This window comes from Melanotaenia boesemani, chromosome 9 (genome assembly GCF_017639745.1).
Source record: "Melanotaenia boesemani isolate fMelBoe1 chromosome 9, fMelBoe1.pri, whole genome shotgun sequence".
Taxonomy (NCBI): domain Eukaryota; kingdom Metazoa; phylum Chordata; class Actinopteri; order Atheriniformes; family Melanotaeniidae; genus Melanotaenia; species Melanotaenia boesemani.
Genome location: NC_055690.1, coordinates 15,133,464 through 15,158,169, shown reverse-complemented (window position 1 = coordinate 15,158,169; position 24,706 = coordinate 15,133,464). Strand labels below are relative to the sequence as shown.

Here is a 24,706-nt window from a genome sequence, read left to right as displayed (position 1 = left end):
CCACCCATCAGATACACTTGATGATGAATGACTGAAAACTAAATCATAACCCAAAAGTACACTAAGTTACTTAATGTGTTTTCTTAGAAAAAATATATTGCACTGCATGCATGTAAAGTCAAGTTGTTGGGCAGACTGAAGTCACTCAGGTGTGGAAGTTGAATCACCTTCTGTAAACCACAAATTACGTTCATCTTAAGGCTGACATACCACTAACAGCAGGAGAACACCGCTGTGAAGTCAGTCAGGTGCACATCTACAATGAACTCTCCTGGATGCTTCACTAAACTCAGTTTGGGGAGCCTTTCCAAGATGAGGAGAGCAGTCTGAGCTGCCTGTCGCTAATAAAGCCCTCATAGCGGCAGATGATGCCACCTAAAGGGATAGCATTGAGAACATGAGAGGCTAATGCACATTAGAGTCTGAAGTGAGCCTCCATATCCTTTGAGTTTCAACCTGACAAGTGTTCCCTTTTGTTTCTTTACATCCAAACAGCTGTCACAAAACGAGTCTGCTAATGCCATCTTTTAGAGTTGGAGGGCCCTTTGCAGCTGTGTAAAACAGTCAGAGCGATGGTGTCATCACAGCTGCATCTGCAAAGCCTCTCAGCTTCCTCTCAGGAGACAAACATCTAATCCTGAAACAAGCTGGCCAATGTCTATCTATGAGTCCGAGACAAGAAGTAAAAAACTTCTGCAATTTGTTCATCACTCTGCTGCACTTGTTTAGTTTTCTTTAACTCAAACCATGCTGAGAAAAGTTTTTTTTTTTTTTTTTTTTTACAAGAAAATTGGGTTTCATCAAGTAAACAAAAATCACATGCAGCCTTTCAAGCCCATACTTAGAAATAGTTAGATGTCTAAACATGTGTAATTGCTATAAACATTAATTTCCTTACCTTTTAAACATGCTGTTATCTGATGGTGTTTCCTGTTGTTTGTTTAGATCACATTCTCAAACTTTCTCAGTTACATAATGAGTTTTTATAGGTTCTGCAAACATTAAATTGAATGAATATGGCAAGAAAATATGATCATTATTTCTAACACCCCCACACAAATGGATGAATAAAGCATAATAATAGGACCACTCTGCCGTTGCAGCTCTAGCCCAGATAAGAGCAAATTGAAGAAAACTGTATGAGTTAAGTGCATATTCTTCCCTCTGGCTGCAGCTGAACTTTATTTCTGTTATTCAGGAAATAAACATTGCTAATGTTAAACTTTAAAGATCAGTGACTTTTCATGTAATGATTATTTCAAAGTCCAGCAATGTGATGATGTGCAAAGTTCAGAAACATTTCGTAACTCACTCCAGAATGATAAAAAAGTGGGTGGCACAGTGCTACAGTACCTGGTGCATTTTTATTGACTTAACAGGTAAATTCAGTCTGTGTGAAGAGCACCAACATCTAAGACAAATGCTGCTCTATGCTGAGGCATCTTTCATCTCAGCGTGTGTCTTGCTCCACAGGGTGAACTGTCTTTTCTTTTCATTGATGTGTTAAGATTTACTGGGCTGTTTCCAGCTCTGTCACCCCAAGTATGTTGGTTGCAGCCGCCTATGAGAGGCCTTCACAGATCCCAAAGTGCAGAGTGGAGGCCTGAGCACTTTCACACAACTAAACACAACATCTCTCTGTGTCCAAGAAGGATGGAGCACCGAAGTGCCCCCCAAACTTTCCGGATCTGAATTCAGGACGCCTGTGCAGCCTTGGAACACCTGCAGAGTCTGTGAATGTCTCTGTGATGGGGACAGAGGGGCGGGAATGGCAATAAGAGTGCAGTCTTTCATGGGCCATCCATGGCTTTGCTCCCATTTAGATACAGATACCAACAGAGACACAAAACCCCAGCTGCCTCAAGTGGCAGACTTATACGCAACACTGAGAGCTAATGCAACACAGCTCCATTTAGCCCTTTAAGAACACCCTGAGAGCCTTTCTATACATCACTCTGATCCGCAAAAGCAAGGCGGCTGTTGTCCCTTGTTTTCAGTCTTTATTTGGGACTTAAGAGGCTTTGTGTAGCTGTAGCTTCATATGCAAACATAAGAAGTATCAGTCTTCTCTTGTTAGTCTTAGCAAAAAGGGACAAACACTACATTTGCTGCAAAATCTCTATTAATTCGTTCAATTGATAAGAAGGAAGTTTAAACAAGGAGTTTATTTTTGAGAAAAACCTGCAGAGAAATACAAAATAGATGGATGACTTACGCAACTGTCAAGTGGCTTTTAATAAACAGACCTTTTGATTTAAGTGCTAAAATGGTTTATTGTTTTGCAAATTATCAGTTATTAAATCTCCAATGACGAAGCTAAGCTCTGCACTGGGGATTTCTTGCTTTCATGCCTGTTCTTAGACAAGGCAAAACATTTGAAAAGCTCCTTTTATGCTGTACTCACGGTAATAAATATGTAATATCTTAATGAAAAGGTCACAAAAGGTGACTTTTTAAATTTCTTCTTCTTAACTCCTACAAACTGAAACAGACAGATGCTGGTGGACGAACCGGAATAGAGAAGGCGTTCGGCTGCAGCACGTCTGCATCAGACAGTAAATGTGTGGGAGCGCAGGAAAAGTGAATAACACCTACATCAGTGAGGGGAGGAAAACTTGCATTGCACACAGAGAATGTGTCACAGTTGAAATGAATAATGGCCCGTTATTACAAAAATCATCCCTCTGGTTTTAGGACAGCGAATAATCGGGCAGTGAAAAATTGTCACATTAGCCCAGTTTGGAGTTCCATGTGACTCCAGGGAGGTTAGCAGTCACATAGTACAACTGCGTGGAGGCCTGTAGGAAGAGGCTCCTGAGCCGAACAAACCAATTACACCGCTGTCATGGCCATGAAGCTGCACTGCATCATCCCCACTGAGGCACCACTGTCACACTGTGGCTCAGGAGAGCCAAGGCTGACAAGCCTGGGGTATGTGGCACAGTGCTAAGCCCTGCTATTAAGTATTGATTGTCCTTTATTAGAAAGGCAGAGTAGGTAGAACAAAGGCCTGGCCTGATCAGCAAGCACTGAGCTGCTGGAGCATGTGACTCATATTTGACTGCAGAGAGTGTTAAGGCTGCAGGGCAGGCCTGCTTTTACCCCATGACTCTCGCTTAGAGGATAGGGCAGCCTCCAAGACTGCTGCTGCTGCACATTCCTCCCCAGGCGGAAACACAGCCTATCAGCATCACATGCTAACAGAGGCAGTCGACATGGTAAAGCGAGAACAATTCATGCGTTTCCTTGAGTGCTGCTCAGACACTTTTGAAGCAAAACTACAAGATTAACCCTTCAAAAACACTTAAACCCTCTTTGTTGAGCATTTAAAGTAACTAATAAAAAAACAGCATTCATATACTCACTATATAATATGGGGGTTATCATGAAAAGTGATGGCTGACTTATAGACAGTGAATGATGAGGTTATAACTGTTATAACATCTAAATATGTTTTTATGGTCATTTGTTGTGTGGAATTTTGATGCATCAAGGAAACCAGCTGTTAACATGTAAATGTGACACCTAAAATACTTATTGAGAAAGAATGATTCACACTGCAATGTCAAACAGCAGGATTCTTGTGTATGAAACGGAAATGAGGGCCATTTCTGTGACTGTGGGTTGGTTAGACTGGCAAGCCCGGACTTGACGTTACATAGCCCTCAACAATAACTGAGAAAGAGGATCAACCCAGTTGCACAATGGGCAAAGCATTAGCTAACTGCTGTGTGTCAGCTTCAATAAACTTGAACTCTGCTCACAAAAGACACGCTTGATGGCCTCAATTGGCACACTCTGTTAATTAAAGAGGTGAGGACACAGCCGGCCAATTGTTTCTGTCAGCATCCACGAGGACAGAAGAGCTGCTGAAATGCAGTCGGCTGCTGATTTTAATGCTCATTTAGGCTTTTATCTACATGTGCTTTGCAATAAAGACTTCTCTACCTATATAAACATTTCTATGTTATCATTAGAATTTTAATTTTTAATTCTCTTTATGAAAAGTTATAGCAAACTTGTCTTCAGTTATAGATGTTAAAAATCCTAATCAATGATTTGTTAACTAGTTCAACTATTGTTATAGATGCTGTTCAGCTGTAAATAAAGAATTTTAACCATAAAGTCAGATAGTCAGTAAGATGTGTGTTGAAAATTAAAAAAAGAACATTAGCCATTGAATCTGACTCTTTATGACTTTAAATATTAATGACTAAGTGTTTTATAAAGTATAGCTATAAATAAGTAATCAATAAGGAGTTTTAAGTGTCTGTAAGTGGTCAAATTATATAATTACTAAGGTACAGTTTGACAACCCAAATGTTGTCTTTATCAATGGCCTATAAGAACTGTAAGGTGCTATTAGGTATTGATGAGACCAAAGGTTAGAACTAAGCTTCTTCATCTAAGAGTTGTATTTAACATCCTGCCTGGAGTCTTCAGGTCGTGTACAACCAGATGAGGAAAAATACTATTCACATCTGTCGTCAAGTCACTGCTACACACAAACATGAAGTTATTCAACTCAAACCTTTTAGAAGTTATGAAACTGTAAATTCAGTTTGTGTGTGGGAGTGAAAAAAGGAGCTCTAACTGGAGGAAGAGCACAGAGGCGGGCGGGATGAGGCAGACAAAGCGTCGGACTGAACGCATTGATCAGCAGGGAGCACTGTTCCTCCTTCGCTCTTTTTGTTCAGTCTTTTCATTTCATCCAGATGCAATTTGCGGCTGTTTAGTAAGCCAGAAGAGGCTTCCTGATGACTCAAAACACTGCAAACCAGGAACTCACGACTAACTAATGTATTCACAGCATGTACCCACCAGCAGACTTTCTCTGACGCAGGAAAGCAGAGAGGAAAATCTCTAAGTAGGATAGTCCTCTTTCCTGAAAGCAGCTAAGGTTTTTGATGAAAACCCTTCAGTGACTTCACATTGCATCATATGAAACTGAAGACATTTTAAGATCTCATTTAAAGCGTGTTAAAGTTTAAAAGCTAAAAGTCAATGGAAACTGCAGATCTGCCAGAGCTAAGATGAATTCAATGTAGTAAAATAAAGAAACAGAAGATTTATTACTCTTAAATGAATTATAACCACTAAAATGTGACATTAAATTACAACTAAAATCTGCAGGCAGTCAATGCCTTTGTCAGTTTTTTTTTTTTTTTTTTTTTATCTTTCCATATCACCACTGAAGTTTAGAGATGATGTTAACACATGTGATGTGTACAACTTAGCAGCTGTTTCCCCCTGATGTGAACTCTGTAACATAAACTCAACGGTCTGGTGGGTCTTTCTGCGCATAAAAAGGATTTACTTTCATTCACAACTTATGAGCGGTCTTACAAATCCCACGTGATCTACTTCACCTGCAGTTAACATGCTGCAGTTGTTCATTAAAACGTATTTTTACTAAAACATGTTTCTAGAAAATTCTGTAAACTTGCCCAAGTTCAAAATGATTTCTTCAAATGTCTTTTAATTAAAAAGATAATGTTAAATTACATAAAACAAGAAAAACTGGAGAAACTTGACATTCTGGGGTAGTTTTATTTGTAAAACTACATTAACAAATAGTTTGATATGAAAACAGGAGCAGATTTATTTTCTTTTTTTTTTTTTTTTTTATCCTGAATCAATAAATTGTTGAACATGACAAACAGTAAATCCACTTTCTTATCTGATCTGTGATTCAGAGCTTAGGCTTAGGCTGCACAAACAAGGAGAATGTCACAAATCATAAAATCTAATAACAATCTAGCTTCTAGTAAAAAAAAAAACAAAAAAAAAAAACAAAGTCTTACAAATTAAACAAGACGGCACTGAAGAGTTTAAATAACAATACAGAGTATCTATTCAGACAGAAGAAAATCCAAGCTGACAGCTGTGATTTAATGCCCTAAAACTTCCAGACTGAGATATAAATCAGAAGTCACGTGAACTCCATCCACAGAAAGATGGACTGCTGGACAAAGTGATGCTGTAGTGTATCAACCTGGACATTACAGGTAAACTGTTTACAAATCTGCTGTAAAACAAGTGTCCTTAAAACATAGAACTGTCACTAATTCTCATTTTATCTTAAAAACAACTAAACAAAGACTGTCTTTGTACGACTCTCAACACAGACTTCAGTGTTGAGCAGATTAGGAGGTGAGGAGGTCTCTTCAGCTACTACTACTTCTGACCTCTGACTGAAAGGTCCCTCGGTGTGCCCCTGGGGCACTGACTGACACCAGTGAAGAGCTGTGTAATCCTGGACTCAGGTCAGACTCCTAACACACAGACACACCAACTAAGCCACCCTCAGGCAAAAACATGAGGAGACAGAGGCCCTCTGCAGGACACAATCTCCACAACACAAGAGATATGAACTCTAAATCACCTCAACCTAAAAATTATATTAAATGAAGTAATCTGCCAAAGCAATCATTTCTTCCTAGATATGACATGCTATTTTTTGTTTCTTGTTACTGAACATGCAGAGGAACACATGAAATTAGGGCTCACATCAGCCGATGTTTTCCAGGCCTCATGTCAGTGCTCGAGCAGCAGCGCCACAAAAGACTAAAATTAATGTCAAGCCAACTGATGAAAGGTGAGCAGGACACGCCTACACATCCTTTATTTACTGAGGCTCGACCGAAACTAGATCAGGCAGAGCTGCAGTGTCCAGTATCGCCTGCAGAGAGGTGGATCTCTGCGTTCGTGCACAAACACATAAACAAACACATCACCATACACCATACCTCAGGAATTCTTGCAGACAGGTGTCACAGAACCGGTGTCCACAGGTGGATACTTGGACCGGTTCCCGCATCGCCTTGCTGCAGAGCGGACACTGAAACCGTCTCTTCGGTTTCTCCAGAAACTTGTAATCGAAGCCGGGCATGGCTGCTGGTTCTGTCGCTTTCCTCGGGCCTTTTTTTCTCAGGTTAAAGGAGTAAATGTCCTCTCGGTGCCCCCCTGCACACGGAGCTGTTAGGCTGCGCTGCCGTTTAAGCCGATGAAAGGTTCATATCACGTCCTCCTTCCACCACCGACCGATCGGGCTTATAGGAGACGAGTCCTCTGCAGCTCTTCCTCCTGCAGGCAGCCCCGGCGACGTATGCCAACAAAGACAGCTGCAGAAACGATCCTCCCTCCACGGGGTTTGTTTTGACCAGCAGAGCTGTTCTGACTGCTGTGTGCTGGACTGACTTGACACACTGAGTACAATGTAAAACCCTCTGTCTGTTTAGGCACACAGACCCCGCCTCCTCCTTCCTCTTCCTCCTCCTCCAGGCAGGAGGAGCTAAGATGTTCCTTTAACCATTTTATCCCTCTGATGTCCCTTTACGGATCTTTTCATTAGGCTTTTGTCCAGCTGCTATAGCCTCAGTGAGATGTGTATTGTCCTTAATGCTCACATGTGACATTTACTCCCCCCCAGATAAATGCCATTGTTAAGAGAAAGTGTTTGAAAATAACATTTTTTTAATTATTTATTGTTTTTAAGCAGTCCCTGTTAGAGAAGTCAGGACTGATTTTATAATGTAGATTTCAGATAAATGAAAACAGATCTCAAAGAGGCCTACAGAGGGTGAAAGATGCCCTCTGCTGGTAAAGCTGCACACACACTGAATGTTCATCTTCGTGGTTCATGCAAAGATTAAATCTTTGAACATGAAATCTACTCCTGGCTTACTTTCTCAGTTATAGCAAAAATAAAAGCAAAAACAAGCAAACACCTGGACATGGTGTGGATTATATGCAGCAAAGTCTACATCCACACATCTGGATCATTTTCACCTGCTGTATTGCCACAGGATTACATCACCATTACATCATCAGACGGGACAACAATGGCAACAAGGCCATCTCCGCACAAAAGGTGTCTGCAATGAATAACATCAGATCACTTTCCAGGAAAAGAAGTATAACAATTAAATAACAAACTTGATTGTAGTAATAATAACAATAATGACAACAAATGTTAATCTACAGTGTTACTAAGCAAAGTAGAGGATAATAAGTGGAGCTGTTACTCAGAGTGGTTGTTATTCATTTCAAGCTCACTACTTTAAATACGAATTACTGCCTGTTTAATATTTATATTTCCGATCACGGTTAAACACACCATTCAGTCTAACAATCACTCTTTGATAAATCAAACTTACACTAGCACTTAGCTGTTTCTCACATGCTGAAAGCTTTTAATGCTCATTTGTATTTTGCTCTACCTAAGAAAATATGAAAAACACATGTATTACAGAGTTTTCCCTAATATTGCTCTCATTTTCATCACATTAATGTGGAATACTTATTTATTTACATTATTCATTTTTAATATAATAAAGATCAAAGCTATAATACATTATTATAGAGCTTCATCTTGAAGGTGCTGGTAATTATCCATTTAAATCATTCATGTTTGCTATCAGTTTGTTCACTTTTACTTTAATTTCTGATTGTTGCATTCTATGAAAGGATGAGGTTGTATGTTTCAAAACTCATCCTCAAGATGCCACAGTAAATAAAGAAGCTGTGATGTTTTTCTTCTCTTTTTAAATCTAATCAGTTTTTTTTCACAAAACGTCTTCTATCCTGCTGATAGGGACAGAGACTCGGTGCACTTAAAAAAAGCTGAAGTTTCTGTCCACAGAGCCTGTTGTTGTTCATTCTGGTCTTACAGTGTTAGAGCCCTTTCTGTCTGAACATCAGCATGTTTTATGTAATTTCCTGCTGAGTTCTCTTGCTGCTAGATGCAGTTTTAATCTTTGGTCATATCAAAAATACAGTTTACATGACATATACAAAGATTTCATTTACAGTATAATAAAAATGTGACAGTTATGTCAAGAATCTTCACAAAATTCAAGCCTGTATCTGAAATTTTGTACTGTTTTTCTGTAGATGCACTTTATCTACTGTTCACCATATTCTGAGTTCAAAGTGTGAAAATTATCTGTACAGTTCCTCAAATGTTTTTACAAAAGGAAACAACAGAAGCAGTGCAGTTGATAGTATGTCACTGACTGCTTGCTAAAGAGCGAAGAGCAGGTTTCACACTGCTCACTAAGGAGAACAGTGAATGAGTGAACAAGGGGGTGATTTTTAACCCTGTACAGCTTCTCGTTATCTGGCCTGAATGCTGCTGTGTTGCAGAACTAATCTAATGAAGCACAAAGTGACCACTGATGGTGTGATCAAGATGAATGTGTTTGCATCATTTGACTGATGAACGCTCGAGTGGCTTCATTCTTTTCGTCTCATTCACCACAGTCTTAAGAAAGCTCAAACCAGTTTGACTTTCTCAGGCTTTTCATGGTTTACAGAGCGAATGTTGCACATGAGGGAGGACAATGGCTCACCATGAGAGCTGCCTAATGATCCACTGTAATCCAGCTTTAGTATCAGTGCTGTAACATTCCTTTTGCAGGCCTGTTGTAAAACACACTTGCTGCCTCAGATAAGTTGTGACCTTGTATGTTAACAGGCCACCTACTGAAACTAACATTCGTCCATTAAAGAAAAATAGATTTTATAGGAGTAGATAAGAGAGGATGAGCAAGAGAAACTGTGAGGCTGGGAAAGTGGTCAGCTGCAGTGGAGATTCGTCTCTTAGAGGATGATGTTCTGCTCATCAGGCATCCAGGGGATAAGCTTTCAGCATAAAAATCATCTCGGAACAGGCTCCTCAAACAGAGCTGCTGATAAAGGAGCAGAAGACAAAAGAGCAATATCAGTACAGTTAGAAGTGCAGTAGTTGAAAAGATGACTGACAGAAATTAAAAGTTACAACTACGTGGCTCATTCTATCTTTCTTCCCTATATACACCATGACAGTACACTGAGCATCTTTGCTTCGGACTGAAGGAATCTGAACGTGCAACCTTGACTTGAAAACTTAATCATATTCTAACATTTGTTAATCCAAATAATCAGCAACTTAATCAGCAGATTCATCTACTTGCAGTTAATTATTTCTCCTATGGTGGAAATTGCTCAGACATTACCATTTTAGGTCTGTAAGTTTTTTATAGTCATGTGTAGTACTAGATTTGGTGGTACTGTGGAATGTTTTATCCTTTTATCCATCGCAGAGACTGATGGTGAATCATATTTTAACACAGGACTGTCATCTTTCACAATAAAAATAAAACAGGATGTCCTCAGTTACTCTGTCATGAATTTTGTGACATGTCACCCATCTTATTTACTGACTCTAACTATCTAAAATAAACTTTTAAAGATTAAACAGTAACATAACTTTGGTAAAGCTATTTTGTTTTTCAGATTTTTGTCTGGTCATAAGGCAAAAATCTAAAGTGTAATTAAAAAATGAAGACTGTTACTTTTTCTTTGTCTTTGCTTGGACAGTCATGAAAAATTTCATATATAAAACTTGAACATGCTTCTCGAGGGGAAAACAATAAATCTCCGAGATCTCCAACGTATCTGGCCCATGACCCAGGTGAAAGGAAGCTTTTTAGCAGCAGGACTGCACCCTGCAGGAAGGATTGCCATCTGTTATTTATTAAACTGTAATGCAATTTAATCTTCTCTAATTCTGCAGTTATTTTCAATTTCAAGTTTAAGCCACTGGTTTTCTGTGGATTTTCCATAGTAATTACTGATTTTTCTTTTTTCTCAGTAAAAGCTCTATTGTCATTAATCCATCTATAATAATAACCATGGAGCCTCAAAAACTGCAATGACTGGACCATATGATCACTTTTAGTATTTAGGTAGAAATGTTCTGATCGAGTTACTATATGCTGAGATCTATCTTGTTTTGGTGACTGCTGAGCTTTTAGACTCACAAATGAGTTCTTTCACATTAACCTGCAGCAAGGTGTCTCTGCTGGAGCTCTCAGTATACACTTGTATCAAGTGCAGTCAGTCTTTTATCTAGGGATTAGTTGGATTTCACCACATCCCAACATCTCACATCTTTGTTAACAGAGGGAGATGAGCAAAATATTACGTTTCACTGCCAGCAGAGTGTTGCCATGACAACAAGCCACTGATGTCACTGTGAACTGGTGACTCTCCTCAAGCTGCACCACCTTCGGTATCCCACAATCCTCCTCTTTTCTTCCAAGTCGGCCACGGGCCCCCTTTCCCCATGTGTACACCTCCCCTTCTGCAAAAAACAGAGGAAAAAGGAGCTGGTCACTAAATTCAGAGCAAGACCCCCAAGAGGCAATAATCCACACAAATCTTTAAGCGACAGCTCTGTCTCTCCTGCAGTGGCAGCATAAAGGTTCAATCTGTAGGAAGTCTAAGCCAAACAAAGCCTTGTTGCTACAAAGAAACCTACAGACGCTGTTGTCTTCTCCCCAGGGAGTCAGTCACTGCTACAAGAAAACATTTGACCATTTTACAAGCAACTGAAAGAACAAAACCCACACACACACACACGAAAGGCATACACATCTGTTTGCTATCTGCTTCCCCACACGTTTTAAGGACCAGAACAAAGGATTAGTATGTCTATCCAATTAGCATAAGTCAAAACACACAATATGTATCATGTAGCCAACAGTTGCCATTTTTCAGCTTACATGGAAATAAATCTGACAGTTGTTTCCGAATTCATCAAAGTGAATTTACTTTTGTTTTTGTTTTAGTTAAAGTTGTGCTACATAAATAGTGAAGAAATCTGTAAATAACAAATATGCATGATAGCATGAATGATAGCTTCAAATATCCAGTGAACTTTTGTAAAACCCAGAACATTTGTTCTTGTGTAGGACATAAAATAACTTCTTTATGCTCACCAGATCCAATAGCCAGGGTGAAGGCGTCACCGCAAGCAGCCATAGTGATACCCTGCAAGATGGGCACCAGGTATGGCACACGACTGCCCCGCCGGGAACTGCAGCCCATCTGGCCATGCTGGTTGCTACCAAAAGTAAAACACTGACCGCCTTCTACATTTTGAAAAAACAGGAAACACAAAGGGGAATATATATATATATATATATATATATATATATATATATATATATAAAAGATTATCACATCAGGTGAGCAGTTTTTCATCTCTAAATCTTAAAATCAAGGCTATGACACAATGACTACAACTGTGTTTGAGCAGTATTATTTCTACCAATGATAGTGAAATAAAAGTTAAGATTTCTACTTTTTGTATTGCTTATACCTTTAACTTTAACTGAAATAATCAAGCATGTTAAAGCCGGAAATCCTTCCCAGCAGTCTTTTACTTAAAGTAATCAGCAACCATTGACTATTTTGTACAATTATAGTAAAGCTCATTCATTCTTTATTGTCATTATGCAAGCATAATGACATTTTGAGGAGTCTCTTGGCTTAAGCCCACATAAAAAGAAACAGAAATATAACAGGTACACATAAATAAGTAAAAAATAAATATATAAAAGATAGAAGAACACCCCTATATTTACAGAAAGTCAGAGAATTTCCAGCAGACAGTAATTTTTACAGGGTGGATAAAGTGCATCCAGGACATAGGTGTGTGTGTTTGTGTGTGAAGCTGTCTCTGAGTGGTGGTTTTAATGTTCCTGTACTGCTTTCCCGATGGAAGTGGTACAAACAGTGCATTGCCCGTAAACAGACAAATGAACTTGCAACACATACATAAATGAAGAATGATGAGTTTCTTGACCTGTGACAGCAACAGAATGGGCTGTTCCAATGTCAATGTAAACAATCTTTTCAGTGCTGAGTGGCGCTGATTGAACAGGAGTGTAAGAATGAACTTCTTCTACTTGATTTGCAGGATTTGGTTCCTCTCTGGCAGTAATTTTATCCAGGCCAAGCTTATTGAACCTAGAAACACACACACAAAACACAGCATTCAATCAAATCATTTATATATGTATAATACACATAGAGCAGATAAAGGTTTGACTTAGGACCTAACTCCTGGTCAGATGTCGGTAAAAAACATGTTTCCCACAGACAAAGTGAACGGCTTTGGTTACTGCCTTCTAACACAAATATGTATCTGCTCTACGAAAGTGGGATTAACACAGAGTACAAACACCATGTCATTTCTGGAGAATGCTGCCTTGCAGGTTGTGCACCATAAAACTGTCTTTCTAAGCTGTTGATACACCAACATTCCATGTACACAATAGATTTTATACATCAGCGAGTTAGAGGTATAAATTACATCGTGCTTTTAAAATTTCCAAACTGTAGCAGTTTCTTTTCAAATATGAAATAAATGTGGTTTTCCTGCTCTTCATTACTAGCTACGTTTACATGGACAAATGTTTCATCTGTCTGATTGAAATCAGTCTGATCAGAGATTCCAGCTGACATTTTAACATGGAAGCTCGATAAATGATTTGATCAGTTGTGTGTTCACACGATGGAAAAATTGACGTTTTTGACATGTGCAATGCGTGCTAATTCAAAAGAAGAAGATTATTTTTTTTTAATCTTTTGACCATCAAGATGCTTAATAATCCTTAACTCTTTCAGTTTCCAATAAAAACCTTCTCTCAAATACAGTCCTGTTCTGTTTTGCTGCCGCCATTAAAGTCAAAATGATTAACTGAAAGTAATTACGTTACCTTACCACCATGTGGTTCAAAGATGCACAGAAACAACATATGCCACAGAAACCGTCAGAATGAGAGTATACATAGTTATTTTTCCTGCTGATCGACCATAAAAAGGTTTAAACCAGCCCTGATGATCAGATTGAAAATTCTTTCCAATCAAAGCCAATTGGATAAGGTGAGGTGTTTACATGACACATTTTGTCTGTGGATCAAAGACTTTCCAACAAACAGACCACAGCATGTTGGAACGGGAACTTCAGCATCCTCCACCATTATGCTCAACACAGATGTTCTCCAAGGCTGCGTCCTGAGCCCGGTCCTCTTCATGCTGTACATCTACGACTGCGTTGCCACTAACAGTTCCAACACCCTCGTCAAATTTGCTGATGACAATCGTCTTGGGACTTAACAGTAACAATGATGAGGCACCGTACAGAATGGACTTGAGCTGGACTGTGAACACTACCAGCATCATCAAAAATGCCCAACAGCATGTCATGTTCTTAAGAAAGCTGAAGATGAACAGACTCCCCTCATCCCTACTGGAGAACTTCTACCACTGAATAATAGGGTGTCCTAACTTATGGATGCACAGTGTGGTGCCCCAGCTGCACCGCAGCAGAGAAGAAACAGCTGCAGCGGCTCATCAAGATGGTTCAGAGGATCGCTGGCACCCCACTCCCACACTTGGATGAGGTCTACTCGAGTCATGTCTTCTGATGGGCCACAAAGACCAGAAGCAACCCTATCTACTTAGGACACTCTGTTTACCACCCTCCCCTCTGGCATGCTCAGAGTCATAAAAACCCAAACACAGCTTCTTTCCCATGGCTGTGAAGAGGAAACACGGGAAATATGAGACACCCTCCCCACCATCACCCAACAACCCTGTGCAATAATAGACTGCTGTACTTACTACTCTTTTACACTCTCAACAATAATCCTAAACACTTTTTAGTTTGCACATTTACTTTTATTTTTGCAGTGACTTTAGTATTTATTTATTTATATACATGTGGCTGTTTGTTTGTAAATATGCACATTTGACATGTGGTTGCTGCTGGAGATTGCTACTAAATAAAGTTTCGCTGTATCCCGCTGAACAACGACAATAAAGCCTCTATTCTATTCGACTGTGACTGGACATAAAAGTGTTCCATGTAAACGCAGTTACTGACTGTTTTGGGTTGACAAACAGAATACCTACCTGTTGCTTCCACATGCCATAATGCTGCACTGGGTGCTGATAATCATGGAGCAGTCAACCCCACACACCACTCTCTGGGCCTCAAATTCCACAGGTAAACACACCTGCTGTGGACAGTTGTGGGTGTCTTGGGTGCCGAGCCCGAGGCGGCCTTTCAAGCAAAAAGCCAACATTCAAAGTGTGAGTAAGGAGGTCGCTATCATAAATCAGTGACATACAAATAACAAAAAGGACAACCAGAAGTTTAAAAAGAGATTAATTTGATATACCATTGTCACCTCTTCCCCAGGCAAACACTTCTCTTTCATTAGTCACAGCAAGAACATGGGAAGCTCCACAAGACACCTGAACCAGCTCATAACCAAGGAGAGCCTCCACGATTTTAGGCTCCAAGTAAAAATACAGAAAGATCATAAAAATATCATTAGTATAAAAACAAATTTTTATCAAAAATGAAGAGTCTTGGTTGCCCATAAATGCTGCAGTAGATTGCTTTAGCTTTAGTGAGGTGTATATAAAAAGTGGCAACTGAAATTGACTTTGAATGTGACATACTATCTTGTGAACACCTACCTGTGTTACATCATTGAAATTACCATGTCCTAGACAGCCATTGCTCCCACTTCCAAATGTCATGATAATGCCTCTATCTGCAAATTGAGAAAAAAACAAACCAAAACAAACAAACAAGCACGAGGAGGTTTATTTTACAAGTGGATTCAAAGTATCAGGAAAAGAGTTTGCTGTATTTACAATTTCATATTACGCTCAAATGCCACAGTGTTTTGCAGCAATTTGTTGCAATATCTAAAGAAAAAGCAGACTTTGATTTCGTATGTCCTAGCTGAACTGACTGGGCACAGCTGGGATTTGTTTGATCAATCCAAAGAGGAACTGTCCACCAACCTGTCATGCAGGTGGTAAAGAGATCGCCACAGGCCACAGACTTGATGGTGACACCGGACTGACCCTCAAGGAAGCGAGAAATGAAGGGTGGTTGCATTTGCTCCACCACACCAGGAAGACTGGTTTCACCTGACACTACAGAAGGAGCCTGTGACAGTACAATGTAATAAATATCATATTGAAAAAATACACATCTGTTATAAACAATTAAAACACTGTTAACCTGTAACATTCAGTCTTGTCCAGATGTTCTTTTACTCACATATTACCCTAGCTTATTCAACTGGTGCTTTTCTATGCTTCCAAAGAATTTTCAAAAATGGAAAATTAAAAAAAAAAAATAGTTGTGTGGACTGTGAACTCTTCAAGCAACTGCTGCTGTTTCTGCCTCTCCTATACATTTCCCCATTTAATGATGCACTTTGAGTCTGTATGACAAACCAAAAGCAGTACTCGTGGGTGTTGTAGAAAGAGAATAAAACATTTTTTTTATCTGTAACTGGATAGTGTATCTAGAATATTCTGGAAGAAGTGATGAGTAGATTAAAGATGCTCCTTGACAGTTGGTCAGTATTACAGGGAGAATTTCCATCCAACAACTCTTAATAATGGTTTCATTCTGGTCTAGATTGTTGGGAGCTGGAGGTTATCCCAACTTTAGCTCTACAATTACAGTAAGCTGTGATTTACCTATCTTTATTAACCTAGCATTTATTGCTAGATTAACTGCAAAACAGAAGCAGCTAACTTACAGAACACATGCAAAACATGTAAATTCAATACTTGAGAGCTGGGATTCAAACCAGAAAGCTTTTAGCTGTTTTTGCTTTATAATCAATCATTTCAGGGAACTATAAAAGTATGAAAATGTCAGGATTCAAACAGACCTCCCATGTAATCAGACGGCCGGACTTTGTGACTCCCATTTTTTGAGTGCGACCAAGAGAAACCTGAAGCACTTCAGTGTTAAGCATTGGCAGACGGAGCGGCGTGGTGATGCCACTTCCCCACGTATACACCGAGGACAGCGGGAGGGAATGTAACATTCCAGATCCTAAACCAACCAATCCATCTGCTACAGAGCAAGAAATGACAACCAGTCGCTGCTATAGTTGGTGTGGTGAAGCCTGATGAGTTGTCAAAGAATAATATTATGTGCTTCACCTCTGGACCTGTTGGTAGGAACTCTCCCTCCTGGTCTGCCTTGAGGACCGGATTGCAAAGTAGAGAGTGGTTTTTCAATCCTGGTGGAAAAAGTTGAGAATATTAACTCACTGATATAAACCATAATAACACACTGTCAGTCTAAAAGATTTTATCATTATAAATGTATTAAGGCCCCACCTGCGCATTTTTACATTGCCTATATCTGTATAGAGATTAAGAAGAGGCCTGATGCATATGGGCAAAGCCATAATTTCATTGAGTTGAGGTCGTTTGGATGGATCCAGGTTGAGCATGTTGAGTATAAGCTGTCTGAGTTCTGGACTGTATCGGTCTGAGATTGGAGCAAAGGTGCCGCTCATGATTTTCAAAACGAGGGCAGGTAGATTCTGAAAGAGAAATTAACGAGTGTAAATTATGACAAATATGGAAGATATGTGTAACAAAATCCACTAGCCCATCCTCAAACTATATCCAAAAATAAATATGGTTCTCACATTGGTGATCAAGTGTGGATAGATTTGAATGTAAGCAAAATAATTTGAGTGAATTACAGATTCGTTGAATATTAAAATCCTCAGCAATCTGCGTCATGCTTTGATACAAGAAAACCTACAGTTTTCTCATGAAATGAGAAATGTAGGGAGTATTCCATGGGGATTTTACTGTATCTTTAATGTTTGTTTAGAATGGTTTTATATCTTTGAAACACAGCCAGACTTTATACAGCATACATTAGTAAGATTAATACGACTACAATAGCCAAAGCAACATCATCACATCCCAAAAATAAAGGATAACTGGAAATAAGTACAGCAGCTTCAAAGGCTCTTTTGAGGCTCGCTAACTCGTACAGCACACAGCCCAAAGCCCAGATGTCACTCTTTTGATTATATGGTTTTCCCTCACACAGCTCCGGTGAGATATAGCAAGGAGTCCCAACCACCTGCACAGCAAAAGGAGCAGCTATTAATTTATGCAAGCACACATTACTGAATTATGTTTTTGTTTTTTACTGTTCCAAATCAAAACTAATTTTCTTACTGTGTAAGCTTTGCTCTTGCTGACAAGGATTTTAGAGATTCCAAAGTCGCCAATTTTGACGATCATCTGGTGCTTGTCGAGAAGAATATTCTGAGTCTTGAGGTCGCGGTGCAGGATGAGTTTGTTGTGCACGTGGTACAGAGCAAGCAAGATCTGCACAAAGAAGTGAAGAATGGTATCCTCATCCAGGAGGGAGTTACAGCGCTTCTGTATGTAGTCAGCCAGGGTTCCACCTGCAGGAGGAAAGCATGGAAGTAGAAATAAATAATAATGATGCTTAATTCTAACAATCAAACAGTTAATGGGTTGGGTGAGATGAAGATATCAAAGCCAATTAGCAATGGATTTAACAGGTTTTAGGAACACAGCAGGTACTCTTGTTGTGAGAGGAAAATAGGAGGGAATAAAGATCCAAGAGATAAATATGTAGCCTTCTAAATAAGTTATATTTATCTCTTTATCTGCAACAGTGGAGTAGATGCTCTTAGACCTTTTGGGATCTTAGCTAACAATGAGCTGTTTACTTTTTACCCTCTTGCCTTCCTGTTTAGGCTTTATTTAGTTTCATTCATGGGGTTAAAAAAAGAATATCAAATTGCAGAAAGCAACAAAGACTTATTCTGACTAAACTTACAACACCAAAAATAGAAAGACCGATGATGATGTAACACACAATAACCAGATGGGGAAGGAAGAAATCTTAAGAAAAAAATAATAATAAAAAAATAGGACACAAAGTTTATTTATGAGATCAATTGCTTTTGCATCAATCCAGTATTTATATATAAGTCTTATTTTAAAAAAAAACAACCCATTGTGTAATTCTGTAATTGTAATTTAGGTCTAGTTTAATGTATAATTATGTGATAGTAATTGTAAAATTTACAGACTGTTTAGTCTGTAATTTATCACCAGCTTAATTTTCCAGTGCTTACATGGCCCCCAAAAATATTTTGAGCACATCAAAATGACATAAATCCTGTCATTTAAATTCAACAAAACCAATTCACACCAGATAAATACCAGCCACTGCTACTGGTTAATGTTATTCTATCTGCTGATAGGTTGATGGCAATCAACAAATATAACATCAGGTGGTAGTTATTTTAAGCAGATGTCAAACCAATAAAGAAATGATAAAACACGTCTCAAAGACAGTTCAAAGTTAGTCTTCAGCCTAAAAGTATAGACAAGAAAAATATGTAATTTGATGAGTCCAGGCTACTGAAACCAAATCATGCAGAAAATTTTTTAAGTCAATGATGACACTGTACTTCCACAAATATAATTTACCAGATTACATGGTCTCATAAAACACCAGTTTTGTACACATTATAAGTGGTCTTTCCAGGTCTGACGTGGGAATGGAAAAAGAATGAAGACTTACAGCTCTAAAGCATGAGAAAAGCAAACCAATGTAGAGAAAATGAAAGAGGATGGTATTTCGAGAGACAACACTGAGCTTACCTGGTGCATACTCCATTGCTATCATGAGTGCCTTGTCTTCCAGGAAGTTTTCATAGTACTCAATTATGTTTGGATGGTTGAGCAGTTTAAGCACTTGACACTCATTCTGAGCTGCCAGGCGTTCATCTCGTGACATCTGCTCCACCGGGATCTCCTTCAGGATGACAAAAGCCCCGTCACTACGCCTCCGGCACAGGTGAACAATCCTGACAGGCCAGGAAAGGGAAGAAAAATTACTCATATTTTTTTGTAAAGAATAGTGGCATGATATGTTTCAGTTTAGATGTGGTGATGTAGAGCCTAGATAGCTTTGGGACTGATTTTGTTGTCGACAGTGATGCATCATACATTTTGAGGAACTTGGAAATCCCTCTGTGAAAACATTTCACTGTGTCATCCACAAATGCAGGTTAAAGCTCTATCATGCAATGAAGAAGCCATATATGAACACGATTCAGGAAGCTGGACTGGCCTACCTACTACCTACTAGAGCGGGAGTAGAGCAGTTAAAGTCCCATATCAGACAAGAATGTAACCATATTTCTCACCTGGTTATTGAAAAGGGTAATCATTAGATTTGTTCCTAATAATAACCATTACTTACAGATGAAAAGAAAATTGCTCAAAATTAGCATTAGCTCAAACAACCACAGCTGTTAAGTCATCTTACATTAATGGCTTAGTAAGAATAATCCTATATTTTAAATTGTTATGTTGGTACTTTAACTTAAATTTGGGTTTTTCCCCATCCACTTTTTAATAATATGACACCAGCACACTGCACTAATATGTTATGGGTCATTTTTACCCACTTTTACTGTACTTTTGTTGATAGTATCTGTTTTGACTAACGACAATTTCTGCATCTTTATCAAAGAAAGTACATTTTAAAAAATTTTAAACCTTTATCAATAAGATTTAATTACAATTTTGCTTCAGAATGTTTTATAACTTTCTCATAAACAATGTCCCAGTCTTCGTCACCTCCCTCCAGATGTTTTCTTCCTCGGCACATTCCGCTGCATTTTGAAGGAAAAAACGACCTAATGTTTGGTTTTGGGTATTATTACCCAACAACTGACATGTTAAACAGACAGTTGCGTATAAGGCAAATTAACTACAAAAAATGTGTGGTTTACCCGAAAGCTCCTCTCCCAACAACTTTGATTTTCTCATACTTTTCCATCGCTGCTACGGACAAACGTTTCCGACGTCTCCAGGCAACCCATCCCCAGGACTACGGCAACAACTAGGGGACAAAATTGAGAAAGACAGAATAGCTCCGAAAAGGTTCATAATGTGACACGGTGCATATTTTCAGACTTCTATTTATACTTAAATTCCAATATTGTTAATAAATCGGAATCTAACGAGATACATTAAAATTGTAACGGTACTTAATGTCTCAATATATTAAATACAAAAGTCACCAAGTTCAAACATTTTCTAGGAGATTAAAATACAGCTTCAACATTGGTAGGACTGACTTCTTCCAGCAGTAAGAAAATCACTTTCTCCTTATGTGTTTCTGCATTTTCTTCATTCAGATTTAATGGTTTCACTGAGGAATGCCAAGGTATTTCTACTTGTAAATGATTTAATTGGGGATTCTGAGTAGATCATCAAAGAGGAGTATTAAGTACAAGAATAATTTGCATCATTTTAACAGCATGAAAGCTGACCTACTCTTTGTAATAATTTTAAAAACTAAAATTTCTAAATCTCCTTTTTTCTGAAAGTTTATACAACATTTTAGACTACAATTTGTGTGTGTGTGTGTGTGTGTGTGTGTGTGTGTGTGTGTGTGTGTGTGTGTGTGTGTGTGTGTGTGTGTGTGTGTGTATTAGTATGCTTTGTAAATATAAATAAGTAAAGTGAACTGATGTGAAAAGTGGAGTGGAACGGCGAGGTGGTGACAACCAGTGAGACACTTGTAATTAGTGCAGCGTCTTAACCTTGGACTTTGGATACCTCAGTCCTACCTCCAGAAACCTGGTGATTATGAAGTGCCTTCCCCTCCCCTGAGATAAGCTGGAAAGGGTATGCATGAGTACTGTTTCCCCTTTCTGCCATGATGGGGATAATAAATGCTTTGTGTTGTGACAAAGCCTGCTCTGTGTTGTGCTGAAGTGCATACCTCCACCATCGTTATCAGTCTGAAATAATGATAACCACAAACAGTAATCTGTATGTACCGGTAATTGAACCTTTCCTTGCATTTTTTTTTTAAAATTATGCTAGGGGGAAGGGAGTCTGTGATTTTACAAACAATAGTTTGTGCTTTCTCAGGGATATAATATCTCAACAAAGAAGCACCTCAAAAAGCCTTGAGGTATATGTGCCACGCCTCCAACTAGCTTAGTGACATATTTGGCCCTCTCTGAAGCTAGGTCATATAAGAAAGATGGAGGAGTGGCTATTTTGTTGGATGAATACCTCCAATGGATGTATATATTGTATAAAAACTTTGTTTCATTTGAATATGTGGCTCTCCAGATGAATTCCACCTCTCCTGTGTTGTTCCTTGATGTATACAGACCACCTAAATACTGTGCAACCTTTTTAAATGACTTTGCTGAACTGCTGTCAATAATCTGTGTTGACTTTGAATGTGTTGTTACTGTTGGTGACTGATAACCCACAGAATAACAAGTGTGTTGTGTTCTTAATAACATTGGTCTTACTCAGTGTGTGAAAGAAAAAACAAACAACAGAAGACATTGTCTGGATCTAGTCATCTCTAGAGGTCTTGATAATGGGTGTTACTTTGTCTGATAATTCCTGTTTTTTCTTTGAGAGTGCTGTTAATGCCAACAAAAAAAGCCCAAACATAGGTTATCATAAAACGAGCGATTGGTGAAAATGTTTATACAAGCTCCACAACTTCCAGTCACTAAACAGCTATTTTGATGTCTATTATTCAGGTTTTTGGCCACACCACAGCATTGAGACTGCTCTAGTTACGGTCTTTAATGACTTCCACATGAGCACATATAGCGGACACATTTCAGTCCTGGTACTGCTTGATCTCAGTGCTGCATTTTACACAGTTGACCATAACATCTTACTAGGCTGGCTAAAAAACTGGAAAGGACAGGCTGGCAATGCATCTAATTTATTTGAGTCCTATTTTAAAGACAGGGACTATTTTGTGTCTATAGGTAACCATAAACCTGAGCAAAGAGAAATAAGTCGTGGAATTCCCCAAGGCTCAATCCTGGGTTCACTGCTGTTCAACATTCACATGCCGCCACTGACTCAAATTATGAGAAATGACTAAATATGTTACCCTAATTATGCTAATGACACACTAATCGACATATCCATCTCACCAGGAGACTATAGTTCAATCCAAACGCTGATCAACTGCATAACATTTTATCTATTTTATTTTATTTTAGCTTTGTTTTTGTTTTTTTGTTTTTATATAATTTGTTTGATTTCTTTTCAAAGCTTGCTTTTAATTAACTTTGTATTGCTTCCTGCACCCCACTGTAATGCTTTTAATGTTTTATGTAAAGCACTTTGAATTGTCTTGTACATGAAAGGTGCTATACAAATAAACTCGCTCTGCCTCTCTCAGCAGCAGATCTGTGTGACAGGCAGTGTTCAGGAATGCATTGTGTGGGACAGTGAAACTGGTGCTGATCTCCAGGTATGAACATGTGCCTGAGGAGCTTAATCTTTCTAATCTCTAGAGTTTTCTTAAGACTTATGACAGGAAGTTGTGGGTGAGGGAGGTCATTTATCACTGACAGACATCTTTTATCTTCTCTAGATAACCCATTTCACATGTAGCATGACTTTTTACAGCAAACATGAAAAAGCACAAATTTAAATAATAATGAAAAAATAGGATGAAAAAAATGTTATGTCTGCTGTGAAAAAGTATGCACTGTTTTTGTAATAGTTCTGAATACAAAACAGTAATTCAATTTTGGAAAAATGATATTACTTGAACTGCTAAAAGCAATAATGAAATGCTGGGATGATAACGTACTGACAGCATAAATTAGTGTGGAAAGGCTCTTAAAATAAAGTAATTTTTCACTTACTAATGTGATAGTTCCCAGAGCCAGTAGAAAAGCTCAGTGTAGCACTCTAAAGATCAGAAACACAGAGTTAAAAATATAGTGCTGGAAGTCAAGTTGCTATTTTAAGCAAAGAGAAACTTTCTCAGCATCAAATCCCAGAATAAGATCAATAAAATCTGTTCACTTAAAAGAAAAAGTCTAGTCTGCCTCTGACATCCATAGAGGCGTGGTCACATGCACGACCACACTTATCTCTGATCACTCCTCATTCCTCATAGTCTGCATGCTGACTCAGTCACTGAGTTATCCAGTGGGTTTATACACTAAGAGCTACCTTTGTGTAGTTTTTGTGTGTGTGTGTGTGTGTGTGTTTCTGGTACTTTGGTAATTTTTTAAGAACTCCTGCTCATTGTCAGCTTAGTTTACCTGTAAAAGCTGTAGGAAATTCTCTGTTATGTTTCTGTACAGGTGTAGCAGTTGGTTGTCTGGTGTTAGGTTGGATTGAAGGGTCGCTGCCTCTATACACTGTATCTTTGTCTCCTCTTCCTTTTTTCTGCTTTTCTTTTTACTTCTCTTTATTATTCTCCTTTTTTCTGGCCCCTCCGGTCAAGTCCAGCAAGATTATGTAAATTTTATAATTCAAAATAAATAAGATAAAACAAATAAAAAAAAATCAGATCAAGAGGAGCCTTTTACCCATAAAACTCCCCTTGTCAAAGAAAATTTGTTCGGCAAAACACAACAGCCAGACAATTAGTCTGCCTGCTACGATGCTAGACAGGACAAGTTAAAAGAAGAAGAAGAAAAAAAAACAACTTTATGTAGAATTTGCTCAATAAAAAGGACAAGGGCCCTGCAGATCTAAAATATTTCAAGAGTGGAAATTTGGTTCAGCTAAATCATGCCAGTATATTAGTGGATGGTAGGGAAAAAAGTCCTGCAAGTTATGCAGGATGCAAGTTAGAAAGTTGTGGTTGTAAAAAAACAGGACAGGAACAGATGACAGAAACACCAAAGAAGACCAAGAACCAATATAGACTTTTACTGCTCCTTAATTTTACTGAACATTTATGAGGAAACTTGAATATAAAGCAAAGCTCTTGGAATCATTGACAGGTCATGCCTTCACAACATATGCTATCAGTTTTTATAAACTTGTAGAGTCCATACAGCTAGAGGTCTGTTTTAACACAAAGGGGATTCATGTTAAGATACTCTGGCATCCATTTACATATAATCTTTGTAGAAAAATGTGACTACAATTCAGTCTTTTGAACCTACATATTTATTCTCTTTTTCCATTACTACAAGATAATTGCTATGCTCACTGTAGATCGATGTCG

The 24,706-nt window shown here is 38.5% G+C and overlaps 2 protein-coding genes across 8 annotated transcripts in view; both read right to left on the bottom strand.

The window, feature by feature from the left end:
* Positions 1-7,273, bottom strand: part of traf4a (tnf receptor-associated factor 4a) — a 33,077-nt gene extending 25,804 nt beyond the window's left edge. Inside the window, exon 1 of one of the 2 annotated variants that reach the window (XM_041994745.1) lies at positions 6,750-7,273. In XM_041994745.1, coding sequence (XP_041850679.1) covers positions 6,750-6,892 — 143 coding nt within the window. In that variant the 5' untranslated portion in view covers positions 6,893-7,273. Of the gene's footprint in view, positions 1-898; positions 1,367-6,749 lie in introns of those variants that run through there. The other variant, XM_041994746.1, reaches the window with a different exon arrangement.
* Positions 7,274-8,786: 1,513 nt separating this feature from the next.
* On the bottom strand, positions 8,787-20,559 carry nek8 (NIMA-related kinase 8). Of its 6 annotated transcripts, none has more exons than XM_041995799.1 (15): positions 20,469-20,559; positions 19,330-19,535; positions 17,863-18,095; positions 17,633-17,764; positions 16,999-17,207; positions 16,819-16,898; positions 16,542-16,729; positions 15,655-15,802; positions 15,322-15,398; positions 15,018-15,135; positions 14,749-14,899; positions 12,635-12,798; positions 11,766-11,918; positions 11,052-11,128; positions 8,787-9,689 (listed from the first exon to the last, which is right to left on the bottom strand). In XM_041995799.1, exons 1-15 carry the CDS (start codon positions 20,513-20,515, stop codon positions 9,507-9,509), a joined length of 2,166 nt encoding a protein of 721 aa, XP_041851733.1. In that variant the 5' UTR covers positions 20,516-20,559; the 3' UTR covers positions 8,787-9,506. The 6 variants fall into 6 exon arrangements, with proteins under 6 accessions (XP_041851733.1, XP_041851734.1, XP_041851739.1 ...); XM_041995800.1 differs by having other exon boundaries at positions 16,542-16,726; XM_041995805.1 differs by having other exon boundaries at positions 19,330-19,483; positions 20,469-20,547.
* Between the last annotated feature and the right edge of the window lie 4,147 nt (positions 20,560-24,706).